The 13,832-nt window shown below is 42.7% G+C and overlaps 1 protein-coding gene across 1 annotated transcript in view; it reads right to left on the bottom strand.

Annotated features, from left to right (window-relative positions):
- Positions 1-13,832, bottom strand: part of KATNAL2 (katanin catalytic subunit A1 like 2) — a 266,628-nt gene that overhangs the window by 110,088 nt on the left and 142,708 nt on the right. The window contains exon 6 of the mRNA XM_069218894.1: positions 8,322-8,426. Coding sequence (XP_069074995.1) covers positions 8,322-8,426 — 105 coding nt within the window. The remainder of the gene's footprint in view (positions 1-8,321; positions 8,427-13,832) is intronic.

The following is a 13,832-nucleotide window of genomic DNA, read 5'->3' as shown; positions in this document are numbered from 1 at the left end:
GTGGACTTGTTGCTGCATCCTGCTAAACAGGTCTGCAAAGTTGCTGTCTGCCTCTGGGAGATATTTTGTCACCATGTGAATGTGGTGGTGGAGAGCCCACTTCCATGTTGTCGGAGAGAGTTGTGACAAATGGGGCGACTGTGTGTCCCCCCCCCCCATTTCTGTAGGTAATACATGGCTGACATGTTGTCCATGTGGACAAAGACAACCTTTCAAGATAGGTAATGAAGAAATGCTTTCAGGGCTAGAAGCACTGCCTGAAGCACGAGATAACTGATGTGTAGGGACTGGTGACAGATCCCAAAGGCCCTGTACTGTGAGGTCTTGAAGGTGAGCAGCCCAAGCCGTCAATGATGAATCTTGGGGCAAAGGGTCCAGAAAAGGCCGCCGTTTCAACAGGTTGGTGGTGCTCTATCAACACTAGATCTTCCAGGTGACCCTGTAACTGAGACCACTGATGAGACAGACACTGCTGTAAGGGATGTATGTGTAGTCTGGCATGGGGAACTATGGCAATGCAAAAGGCCATCATCCCTAATAGTCTCATAACGTTCCTGACTGTGTACGTATGGTTCTCCTGAAATTGAGGGAGAAGAGACTGAAAACTCTGAATGCAAGCTGGGTTGGGGTATGCTAACCCTAACTCTGCATTGAGAATAGCTTCTAGTTACGGCTGTACCTGAAGATGATGAAGTTCAGAGTAACACCCAGTGTGTGAAGGACATCCACTCTCAACTGGGTGTGATATTGGCACTATTGATAAGGTAGAACCCCTGTTGAAACCTCTAGAGTAGGAGGCTTGAGGCTGTCTAGAGTGTGATGTAGACACGTCAGAGGTTGAAGGAACCTCTAAAACCGGGTTGACAAAAAGTGCCCCTCTGTGTAGGAGATTGGAGGGCAACCATAGCTTTTGCTGTGTCCGTATCCTTTTTGAGCTTTTCAAGGGTAGTGTCCAGTTGAGGCCCAAAAGGATGCTCCTTGTCAAAGGGCATATTAAGGACTGCTTGCTTTACCTCTGGTTTGAAACCGGAGCAGCGGACCCAAGCGTGCCTTCTGAGAACACTAGTATTAATGCTGCGTGCAGCTGTGTCTGCGGCATCCAGGCACAACAAATTGAGTTGTTGGAAATTGTCTGCCCCTCAGCAACTATTTGTTGCCCTCTTTTCTGGTGCTCATCTGGTAGATATTGGAGGAGTTCCTCCATTTTCATTCCAGTGAGCTCGGTCATATCTGGCTAATAATGCTTGCGAGTTGGCCATACACCAACGATTGTCTGCTTGTGCCACAGCATCAATTTTCTTACTCGTTTTCTCTGGCGGAGGGGAGTTCCCGGTGGCCTGAATGTTGGCACGTTTTGTGCTGTGGTGGAAACAAGTGAGTCAGGAGTGACTTCAGATCTAATATATATTGGGGTAGAGGAAGTTGGTTTATATTTTTTGTCAACTCTAGGAGTGATAACCCTAGAGCGTACAGGTTCCTTAAAACTTTGGTCAGAGTAATGAGGCATGCCAGGCAGCACTGAGAGGCACTAAATATCACTGTTTGTAGAGGAAACTGCATCGAACAGGAAGTACTGCTCAATACGGTCCTTGTGTAACTATACATTATGGAATGCAGCTGCTCGTGCCACTGCTTTTTGGTAGGAAGTAGTGTCCTCTGGTGGTGAGGGGCGTGTGGTCTGGGTCATTAGAGGGGATGGGGTCAGGATCATAATTGTCCCAGAGATCTGGATCATGTTGAGGGCCACTCAAATCTTCCCCAGTAAATAAAGGGGATCCCTGAGAAGTGTAATCTCCTTGTGTCCGTAAATCAGGAGAATAAGGAGAGGAGGTAGGTAGAGGGGAAAAAGGGGGTGGAGGAGGTGGAAAAGGTGGAGGAGGAAGAGGTGGTGGAGAAGGCCTACAAGGTGGGCAGGTGGTCTTGTCTTTGGTTTTCCTCTTCTGAGGGGGAGGAGTGTCCAAAGCTTCCTGAAAGGAAAGCTTCCCCTTCAAACGTACAGGGGGTGAAGTGATTATGCATCCTGTACTCTCCTGAATGTGGAGGTGGCACTGATGAGTATCCAGGGTCTCCAGTATAGGCTCAAGAGGACAAAGGGTAGCAGAAGATTGACTGGAGTCTCTGTGGTTCGATGATTTTGGCTCCGAGTGTTTCAGCACTGAAGGTTGCGATTTTATCAGCACCAAATTATAAGCTGTAGGTGTTTGGCTCGGAGCCGAGGCTCGGATCGAAACAGAAACAACCTCTTGGTGTTTTTCGATCCGAACGATTTGCAGGCGTGACAGGTAGCCTGTTGATGATTGAGGGAGAGATAGAGGTTACACACCAGATGTTGATAGGTGTGAGGAAATTAAGCTTGCCACGAGGGCTGAAATGGAATGGAGAACGTTCAGTCAGGTCAGAATATCCATCAGTGCTGCATGGTCAGGTAGGCCTTAGTTGGACGAGGACACCAAGAAGGACACATGGTCGGTACCCAGATCGACAATTCGAAATCGAAGCAAGTGCTAAGGTGGAAAATTGTAAGCAAAAACAATACCGTCAAAAGAGGGTAAGCTAGAGGAAAGATTTTGAACGGGGGCGAGCCGAAAGACAGAGCGAAGACACACACGTCTGATCCCGATGGCAGAGAGAAAGCAATCTAACAAAGGAGTTGATGCCCATGCGCATTATCACGTTAGAGGAGGAGTCACTCGATCCTGTGATTCAGAAAACCTCTTCGTAGAAAAACAACTTGCACCACTCCAGACCAAACACTAGATGGCAGGAGTACGCAAAGCATGTGTATCTATAGCCACACATGCCATTGAACAGTATTTTTTCTGTGTACCTGCTAGGTCATTAGATGCTGCAAGTTTACATGGCAGTTGTACTAATGTGCAATTAACTGCTGCTCTGTAGAAGATTTACTCAGCTGCATACAAATCCCTTAGACCATTATGCTGCCTCATTGGTGAAGAAGAAAATGGGCACTGAGGAATTTACCTGTTGACTCCAGTCCAAGTCAGATATCATTTACAGGGGTACATCAAGAAACTGATCCTTAACAGTATCAATTTGTTTGTCTTGTATATCATAGGTCTGGCATTTTACATAGCTGCAGTACCTCAAGTAATTACTAAATGTTCCTAGTGAGTCAGACACAATGGCTTAAAATCTTGAACAAGGCTGCAGTCCTTCAAGAATTGTCTAGGTGTTCCTCCAGAGTTACATTCAAGTACTTCAAAAAAACCTTTGCAAAGATGAAGGGGTGTGGCTTTAACATGTGTATTTGAATACAACCTCAGCTATTTTTCTGATTTGTGCTTGTTTTTGTAGGATAAATTAATATGCCAAAGTGGTTTATGATGAGTCAATACTGCAGACTTGAATAAATTCCTTGATTTCATCTTAAGTATGTGATGACACATAATTAACATTAGGGTGCTGTATTTTAGGGGAATGCGTATAGTTGTGCTATAAAAATGCAGTCACGCATACTGAAGATATCCATTAATCATATCCAATAGCAGATGTGGGTTGACCCAGTGTCTGTATTGTGCAATAATATGTACTGTGGTGGGAAGGAACATAATTTGAGTGGCAATTTAGCAGCCCAGTGGAAAAGGAAGGTTGAAAAACTTGTATATATATATATTTGTATTATTTTTTTGGAAAGCAAGAGGTTGGCAACTTTTAATAAATGTCTTGGGTAATATGAAACACTTGTGAGGACATCCTAGCATACATACTTACTAGCAGTCACTGACAGATTTGAGTGCCTTCAAACGTATTCTTAGCAAACTGGCTTTCCAAAGACGCAGACTTGTTAGAAGCAGAACTGCATTGTGAAGATGTTGCAATAGCATTAACTCAGATGCAACTTGGAAGACCCTGGGTCTAATGGTCTACCAGTGGAGCTCTCTAAAAGACTGCCAAAATATGTTTGGTTAATTTACTATACAATGTTTACGGCTGCAAGGAAGGAAGGTTGTCTGTTTTATGATTTGTGGAGGCTTACAATGGTGGTCGTTCATAAAAAATAGGAAATCTAAAAGCAATATTCATCATGCAGGCCCATTCCCACCTGAACACAGTGACTAAGATATTTTCCAAAATCTTGGTAGCCCAACTAGTTAGGGTCATAGGAGCCCTATGTATCCTAAACACTAGGGGTTTATACCCTGAAGACTGCCATACTTCTGTGCCTCAGGTTCAAACACGGAGAAGGCAGAGAAGGAACAGAACCGCTGGTGTTCCTATCAATGGATGTGACAAGACCCCTCAACTCGAATAGGCATATATGCCCACAGTCACATTAAAATGGGCTTTGGGCCAAAGTATTTGTTATGGCTTAGGTTATTATATGAGGAACCAATAGGCAAAGTCGAAGGGAATGGTGCACTACTGGCTCCCATCAAACTAGCAAGAACCATGAGGCAGGGGCACCCCTTACCCCCTGTGAAATTGTGACACCTGATGAATTGGATTGGGATAGGTGCACTTGTCTGAGGTTAGAAGTGAAAACATATCTAGAATGAATGAATATCAGTCTATGCTGATGATAATGTCCTTTACATTGTTGACCCCCAAGACTACAATAAATGGACTGCAGGAAATGCCCATATTTTGAATGATTTCCCACTTATTTATGCTCTATTCGTTTTGCCAAACACAGAATTCTGTGCATGTTACTCCTGCCAAACAGTAAACTGCCTGTGCTTCCCTTTAAACCTGGTTTAGTTGGCCTACTCCTGATTGACATATAATTTACCTGCAGGTCTCTAGCAATGCACCCAGGGCCTGCAGTGAAATACCACATGTGGACTGCAATATCTATAGCACCATCTACATAGTGGGCATGGAAAACATGGCTTCATGCCTACCCTGTGTTGCTTGACTACAGCAACCTGAAAACCTGCTGTCACATCTATCAAAATAACCCTTTTTGACATGTGGGACCCCTGCTTTTAAATAATATTGTCACCCTTAAACACAGCTTGTTGCCATAAGGTAGAGTGTCTGGTATTTCAAAGTGGAATATGTATGAGATCAAAGTTGGCATGCGTCTACAGTGATTAGCTCCCTAACGCAATTGTCACTGGAAGGACTGTAGCTGAATCCTAGAAAATTATAAACTTTAATCTGTAACATTTGACAGGACAGAGCTATAAAGATCATTAAAAGATTATTGTTAATATTTATTAAAAATACAATTAAATGGTAAAGTCAGTTACTTTATATTTAGGAAAAGTAACTTTTAGAAAGTTTCGGTTTACCTGCCTAATTAACATTAGCCTACTGACAGCTAGTCCCCAAGTGCTTACCCTTAATGAGGAGTGAAAACTGCTCTCAGTGAGGAACAATGGCCTGGGTATGTATAGGTGTTTTTCCTCACCTTGCAGTAAGACTAGTAAGGGTGGGCCCATGAACTGCATTAACCTGTAAGGACTTTCACGAGCAAGTGTAAGGTGAGACCTGGGGGAAGGCAAACCTTTGTCCCACCAGACAGGCTGGCTCCAAATCCAGTTTTAGTGAAGCTACACTCAGAACTAGTTTTTAGTGACCACAAAGGAGGGGGCTACTAATTTCCTTGGGCGCACTTCTAGGCAGGCGCAGATGCTTTGTACAAGAAAGAAAGGGTTTTTAGGAGAAAGGTGCACTGTGGGAATGTTTGCAGTGGAGCAAACAGGAACTGCTGAAAAGGTGGGTAAGGTTGCCCTGGGAACTTTTAGGCCATTGGTTGGAGAGGAGCCACAAATCATCCCACCCAGTAGCTAGTGCCAACTATAAATGTGGCAATGCATACTCCTCAGAACACTTTCTGGATCTGTGGTAGATCAGAAGAGGACTGGACCTGCTGTCTGTGACCTGAGAGGAGCCCCTTGCAGGACTGGATCTGGCTGAGCTGCTGTGTGGCTAGAGGGACAAAACAAGTGGCATGAAGCCTTTTTCCTGAAGTGCCCAGCTGACCAGTACCAGCTCCACCTAGTCTGGACCTTGCTGGTGGCCTCTGCTGGAGTGATTTTTGGCCCTAGGTGCTGCCCGAGGTCCTTGGACCTTAAGACTGAACCAGAGGGCTACTCCAGAAACCCTGAAAAGTTGTGACTTGTAATATTTCTGAACTTCTGAAAACCCCTGGAGCCGCAGCAGGATCTTCTAACAAAGTCTGACTTTGATATATTTTTTTATCAGTTACAGCTTCATGTTTGTACCACTGTACGATTTCAGAAGGTAAAAACTTTGACTCTGACACACCTGCTTGGTGTATCCAACTGGTGCTCCATTGTGGTGAGTCTGGAATCGCAACTAGGTCCTGGTCTACCACTTTCATAGACTTTCATCGTTCCTTAGTGGTTTTTGGTGCTATTTTTTGTTAAAACTTTAAAAATTCATACATCATAGTACCCTCACTAGATTTTTGTCATTTTGGTGTCATTTTGCTTATTAAAATTAATTTTATTTTTCTAATTCCATTGGGATTTTTACTGTTTGATGGCTTGCATTTTTCAGTTTTTGGTACTGCATAAATACTTTACACATTGCCCAAGATAAACCTATTGCTATGTTCTATAGCTACCAGAGGATTGACCCTTGGTTAGATAATATTCTCTATGGCGCAGCACCGTCCACCCCAAATAATAATTCATTTCTTACATAGGCTGTTACAGATGTTTCTGGTTTTCGTACAATACTCTGATTAATTGAAGCAAATCAGAAGTACACCCACTAAGTAGTTGGTCCCTAGTTCAAGGATTCAGCTATCCAGTTACTATTAATCAAAGGGACTTTAAATATCTTGGTGTCTATATTGCTAGAAAGGAATCATTTGACCTCTACCTATACAATGCATCAGATTGATTTTGAGATGATGTACACCCTTAGTGAAAGCAATCACTGTCTCTCCTTTGCTGGGTGGCCCTGATTATGACACTTCCAAAGCTCCTTTAATCCCTACCAAACACACCCAACTGGGTCCCAGAGGAAATCTTTAAGCACTTTGCTGCTGAATTGCGCCTGTTACAGTGGGATGGAGGTGCTCCAAAGATCTAAATCGCGAAAAAGTAACTTTTCTTTCCATAATTTTCTTTGGATTGATAAACATCCTCACTTTCAAATACAGTGAAATATTGCAAATCAGACATCAGTTTTCACATCCCAGTCATAAGAAACTACTCTGGGTGTTATAACATCGTTCATGGAAAGTTTAAATACACTTGTACTTTAATACGCAAACTAAGCATCCGTTTCTTCCCTGATGTATTTTTATATGGCATATTTCATCAAAGAAATTAAAAGGAAATTGTTTTCATTTAGAAAAAACCGACAGAGGGTAACAAAGTAAGAAAAACACATTCAAGTTTTTAAACGGCTCATGGCCCATTTAAGAAGACTCTAGATGCTTCTTTTAATCTTGAGGCGGGCGAGTCGGGCTCTTGTTTAAAAAAATAGTGCGTATTTAACACACCACCAATCAACTACTTAATACATTTGAAACAGCTCTTTTGTCAGGAATGGTTTTTTATGCTCTCCCAAATTAACATTGTTTATTTGACTGATTTGGGTGGGGCTGCATAGTCTTCCAGAAAGGAAGCAAGGTCCTTGAGACGTTTAGAGAGCCAGAAAATGTCTCCCTGAAAAGATGCGATTTCTGGTAATTTTTTAATGAATGTAAATTTGTTTACTTCTGTTTTTTTAAGTAGCGTGGGAAATGATCATTTTACAGCACAGTTTCCCACAAAACAGTGACTATTCTAATATAAATATACTTTTTTCCTGTAAATCCTGCTCATTAGCTTTCTCAGGATCTACACATAACTTCTGACATTTCTCTTGATCTAAAAATTTACTGATGCACATTGCACGTTACTGCCACAGCTCTGCTTATCGTGAACTTGCCACAATTCTTATCACTATGAGGCATCCACAGTTCTGCTTACATTGGGCACCCTACATTGTACTCACAAATACTCTATATTAATGCCGCCATTTGTGCCTACCTTGAAGCATCCACATTTATTCCACTTATGAATTTTCAATTTGTCTGCCAAACATTACTTTTGCATACTTTGTCCAGTTGCCTCTCGCAGTTTGTTTCTCCATTGCTCTCTCATTTACACCCAGTACTTTCTATACAGTGCTATTTTGTTTTTGCAATATTACTCTGTACCTAGCCTTTGTTTCCGCAAGCCCTCTCCAATCTACGTTGGTACAGATGTCCCTGTTGGCAAGGAACTATGTGTGTAACTGAGTTTATAGACATCTGCAAACCACTTAGGACAGTTTAAGATGCCATATAAAGGCCACTTTTGTAATGTGGTTATATAAAATATTGTTCTACTAACCCTTCGAGGATGAGTGTTACCTTCTCCTCCTCCACCACTTTTGTTGATTGCAGAAACGTTCAAACCAAAATCCGAGATCTCTGGAGAACTTGAATTGCCATTTTCCTAAATGCACAGAAAATATTAAAATTCACATTTAAAATAGATTTAGTTTGCTAGTTTTCGCTGTGCAACCAATACATTTTAAGCATTAACATCATTATGATTATAGGTTCTTGAAAGACAAGCAGCCACTAACACGTACTTTATCCAATAGTTTAGAACTAAGGGCCAGATGTAGCAAAGGGTTTTTCCCATTCTGTGTCAATGGGAAAATGTGTTTGTACATATGGCCCTAGATCAGCTATATACCCTAGTGAATTAATTTCTAACCCACTCATCATAGAGGCTTGACACCATGGCAAGCACTGCTCCTTCAGGCTGGGCAGTAGCCAGTCTTGGAAAGGAAGCGAGCCAGCTTGCCCTATTGAGAGGGTCAATACCATGAAACATTCACAATCGTCCCTCTTCAATAAAAGAGAGATAAGGTTGCCATGATACCATCCTACCAAGGGAAGCAGGTGCCTTAAAAGAGGGAAGGAGTTGGGAAGCACCTAACAGGACAACAATCAAAGGCAGGGCAGTTTGGCCCCATCACCCTACTCTGAAGCAAATCTGGATCAATCCATAAGAGAGATTTAAACGAGGGGTAAAAAACGCTCAACCGAAGCAGGGTGGACTTGCGAATAATGGCTTTTCTCTCTCTCCAGACAGGTACTGGGCACAAGGGTTTTGGTGGGGTCTACTTAGAGTGGAGGAGGTAGATTCAGAGAGCATGATGGATTCATGACTGCTGGCCTCTCACTCCAGGGGGTAGAGCACTGCCCGAACCCGGACAAAGGCTTTTTACTGTGAAGGAATGTAATTGGAATGGTCATTGAGAATGAGGGCCTGATTTATAACTCGGCTGACTGGTTACTCCGTCACAACGGAGACGGATTTCCCAACCGCCAAAATTTAAATCCCATTCTATCCAACTGGATTTAGATTTTAGCGGATGGGATATCCGTCACCGTTGTGACAGGGTAACCCGTCCGCCGAGTTCTAAATCAGACCCTTAGTCTGCAAATGAACATTCTGTTAAATCACTGACTAACGGCGTATGATTCAACAATAATTAAAGAAGAGGAAATACACTTTAAAACAGAATGTGTTAATTATGTGTTGGAAACAATACTGCATGCCTTTGCTATACTGGCCTCTGCATAAGAGCTTCTATTTACAACTCCAATGTGTTTAGTAGATTAAAATTTGTATGTACCCAACAACTAGACGCATCTCAACAAAAGTTGCTTTTTGGGAGGTCAGGAAATATTTTTGTTAGCTACGTTATGGTCAAGCAACTTTATTCAAAAGAAAATAGTCTTTGGCTTGTCAATTAATGTATCCAGCCCTTCAATAATGGGTTGCAATTATCTATACTATCAAGATACAAGAAGTTCTATATGCACAGACCCTCAACTTATATTTTACACACAATCAGAAATTTGGGAGACATTACTGCCTTCTCCCTTGGGCAGATTTGCACTTGGTGATAGTTTGCTAAATCAATTTTGATTCTCCCTCGATTTACATATAGATTTCAGTTTTTGCGTTACAGACAGGCTACACAGAAGATGTCCTCCTCAATGGGCCATGGCCCACCCCTCTAAAAACCAGACACTAATGTTCAATTGAGCACTGGAATGAGAACTCTGACTGGAACCACCACTGTGAATATCATGAAAGGCATTAATGATAGGCCACAGGTGACTGTGCAGCATGAATGTGAACATTAGAGAAACAAAAGAAAGTAAATCTGAAAATTAAAAGAATAATCATTTATTTGTAATGAAGACCTGGGTGAGTCTACCGAAACCAAAAACAGGTTTATGCAATTCACCTTAAAGCAGCCCATGCAGCCAGATGTAAACAAAAGATATAAAGGAAAAAGACTTAAATCATACTTAGGGAGGAATGAAAAAGCATGTTGGCAAATTAAAACAATATCACCAGAAGAGAAGCAGACTCAAGATGACAATGAATGTGAAAACTAAGCACTGGCACATCCAATAGTTCCGAATTTCATAAGTAGAAATGTTCCCAATGGTTGGTTTTAAATAAAAATTTGCAAGTGTTTGACATAGCATGGTAACTATAAAATATGATCTACGGTGGCTTTGTGAGTGAGAAACACTTGCAGAATTATATGATAGTTATGTACCTTGTGTGTCTCTATTTGAAGGCATGTGTATTTGTATGTTATGGCGTTGCATGTTTTCAGTTAGAAGTGTTTACTAATTACTTGCCATCAACAATCTTAGGTCTGCAGTTATGGGCTTATCAATGGAGGGCTCTATGGAAAGAGTATGATCAAACTGATTTGCCCAAGTGAGTGTGTATGATGTGATTTGGAATGTGGGAGACGTCCCCATTTTGACGTTCCATATGTGGTTGGAACTAGTAACTAGTTAGTCAACCCTATGTGGCTGTGGAAAACGTAACAAGTTGTCTTTGCAAGAACTTTGTCAGAAGAGCAATGGAATGATGGTCCTCCACTGAACATCAGTGATTTATGACTGTAATGTATGTCACTTGTGGGTGCTATAATGAACTTCATCTAAGCAACAAAAGAGCTCTAACAATTTGACCCAAGTGAGTGGGTGTTAAAACAGTCATAGTATTGTGTTTGAGCAAGAGCAGTTTTGGTGTATTGGTTTGTACCTGAACTAATATCAGGTGAGCCAACGTTGTTCTGGCAAGCTTTTTTCTGCTGCCATGTCCGATTCCACCACAGGAGCACACTTTTAAAGTCCCTCTAGGACCTCCAGGGAGGCACTTTGAGACTCACAGGGTGTCAGGCAACAGCAAAGTCCATTCCAGATACAGGTGTCAGCTGGGTACTTCCCGGAAAAGGCCTCTTGTAGCTTATGCTCTCCTTGTAGCCACACAGATCAGCCAATTGACCTTTGAAGTCCACTTCATTATTCTAAGTACACGAAGGGGCAGGTCCAGTCCTTTAGTGCCCCTCTCAGATCACAGACAGCAAGACTATTTCTCTTCTGATCATTCGTAGGTTCAGAAAGTGTTTTGAGTGGGTGTCTGGAGGGGCCACATTTACACCTGGCATTAACTAGTGGGTGGGAATGATTCCAGGGCATGCCGTAGCCAATTAGGTAAAAGTTCACTGGGGTAACCATGCCCACTTTTGTAACAGTTATTGATTGCCTTACTGCAAACAGGCCCAAAATGCCATGTGACAGAGAATTTTCAAGATGGCAAAAGTCTTCGGCTACACTACACCTGGGCGCTGGGGTTATGTGGGGAGTGTACTATGGTAATCCACTAAACTTTTTTCTGAGGCAAGCACCTTACCCACAACAAACCCAGTGGCAGAAGTCTGGTAGGACAAAAGCAGGATCCGCCAGCAACCAAACAGTGAACACACAAACATTGTCTTTACATTATGTTCTTTCTCGCTCACGTGTCCCAAGTGTTACATGTGGCTTAACAGACCTGTGAAGCACAATTTGGCATGGTGCTGTCAAAAGGAGGTCCACGGCCCCCATGCTGTATATTCTGCAGAACTCAGAGGAGTTATCTGTGCACATTCAGGTCACCCTATTGTTTCCTCCTGGGACACATTTTACTCTACCTATTCAAAGTTAATCACTAGCTGGGATAAGCTGGAGAGCCAGTGTATATTAACCCCTAGGAACTTCATTCAGGGAAAAGAGAACTTTCTAAAAAATAATTTTCCTTACTATTTATTATAAATCCGAGTTCTTCATTGAATTGTATTTTTAATAACTATTAAAAATAGCTGTTTAAGTATTTCCCTAACTGTTCCCATTTCTGAGAAACAGTAATAGTGTTTAATATTGCTTTTCAGTGTATCTCTATGGATAGTCAGCCTTCCCGAAAGAATCAAAATAGCTTTTGGGTGCTAGTCATTGTAAGGACATACATACGTTCATTGTCAACCTCTATATGGAGGACACTGGGGTTCTAATCTTATATATCAGCATCAGGATTCACCAATATGTAGATGATACACAACTGTATCTGGAAGTATTTACTGCTCCAGACATCAAACGGCTCAAATACTCCACCTCATTCTCTGGATGTCCAGAGCCTTCCTGAAACTCAATCCAACCAACACAGAATTCCCTTTATTTGCCAACAGCATCAAACCAGGAATAGTAAAAACCTGACTCAATGACATGAACGTTGGTGGCATTGAACCCCTACCGTAATTGAATGCCAGGTCACTCCGATTCACCTTGGACACCAACCTCACCCTCAAGGAATACAATTCCAAAAAAGCAAACACTGCCTGGTACCATCTCTCCCTCCTAAAGAATTTGAAACTGTTTCCTCCAGAAAGTGACTTCTGTTCAAGCCCACGTACTTTAGCATCTGGATGGTGGTTTATGTCCTGTTCTATGACTCCCAGACTTCACATTGGCACCACTTAAGAGTATCATACAAGAAAAAGAATGTCTCATCCAGGGCCAGAAGAAATATAATCACAACACCATCATCCTGCTAGAAACCCATTGGCCCTGCTGGCCAGCCTGCACCATCTTCAAAACCAGCTGCATCATTTAAAAAGCAATCGTGACTAACACCCTTGAATATCTCATGGAAAAGCTCACCATCTCTGGTAGCTCTCTGCATACCAGCAGCCAGGCCATCATCAGGCTAGAGACTAAGGGCCTCATTACAAGGCTGGGGGTCTGAAGAACGCAAGCCCAGCAGTGGCCGTCAGGATTGACTGCAGCTGCTGTGGAGGTCCGACCACCACATAAAGACCCTGGCGGTCAGACTGCCAGGGTTCCACCAGCACCGTCAGGATCCATGATACCGACAGCCTGGCGGAGATCGTAATCCGCCAGGGCAGCACTGCTGTGCAAACAGTGAACACTGCAAGGGTGCTGGTGCACCCTATGGGCTACAGCATTGTCACCGGCTCGATTACCAGCTGGAGAAAATGCTGTAGCCTGTTCCCCGCTAGGCCAGCGTGCGGAAACCGAGGTTTCCACCCGCCGGCCTAGTGGGAAACTCTTAATAGGTCCAGCTGGGTGGTCGCCACTATGGCAGAGGCAACCCTGTCGGGAGTTTGGCGGACCGGCTTTCCCATCCACCAAACTCAAAATGAGGGCCTAAGTGTAAAAAAGAAGAGCAGGCCAGCAATTCTTTTCCATCTATGCACCCAGGATCTGGAACAACATCCCCAGATACATAAGGACCCTCATCAACCATGTTCCAGTTTAGGAAAGAGTTGACAACACACTTTTTTTAAAGAGGACAAAATCATAGTTCAGTAACAATCCAATAACCAGCTTCTTCTACTATTACTTGTTGAGTATACGCTTGGTTTGACCCTGTAAAGCACTCTACTCCTTAGCAAGCCTCACACTATTCAAATACTACATGCATACAGATATGTACATTTACTGCTACCCCTAGGTTTAAGTCTACACTTTTTGC

The sequence above is a fragment of the Pleurodeles waltl genome, chromosome 1_1 (genome assembly GCF_031143425.1).
Source record: "Pleurodeles waltl isolate 20211129_DDA chromosome 1_1, aPleWal1.hap1.20221129, whole genome shotgun sequence".
NCBI classification, from domain to species: domain Eukaryota; kingdom Metazoa; phylum Chordata; class Amphibia; order Caudata; family Salamandridae; genus Pleurodeles; species Pleurodeles waltl.
This window is presented reverse-complemented; position numbering and strand designations above follow the sequence as displayed.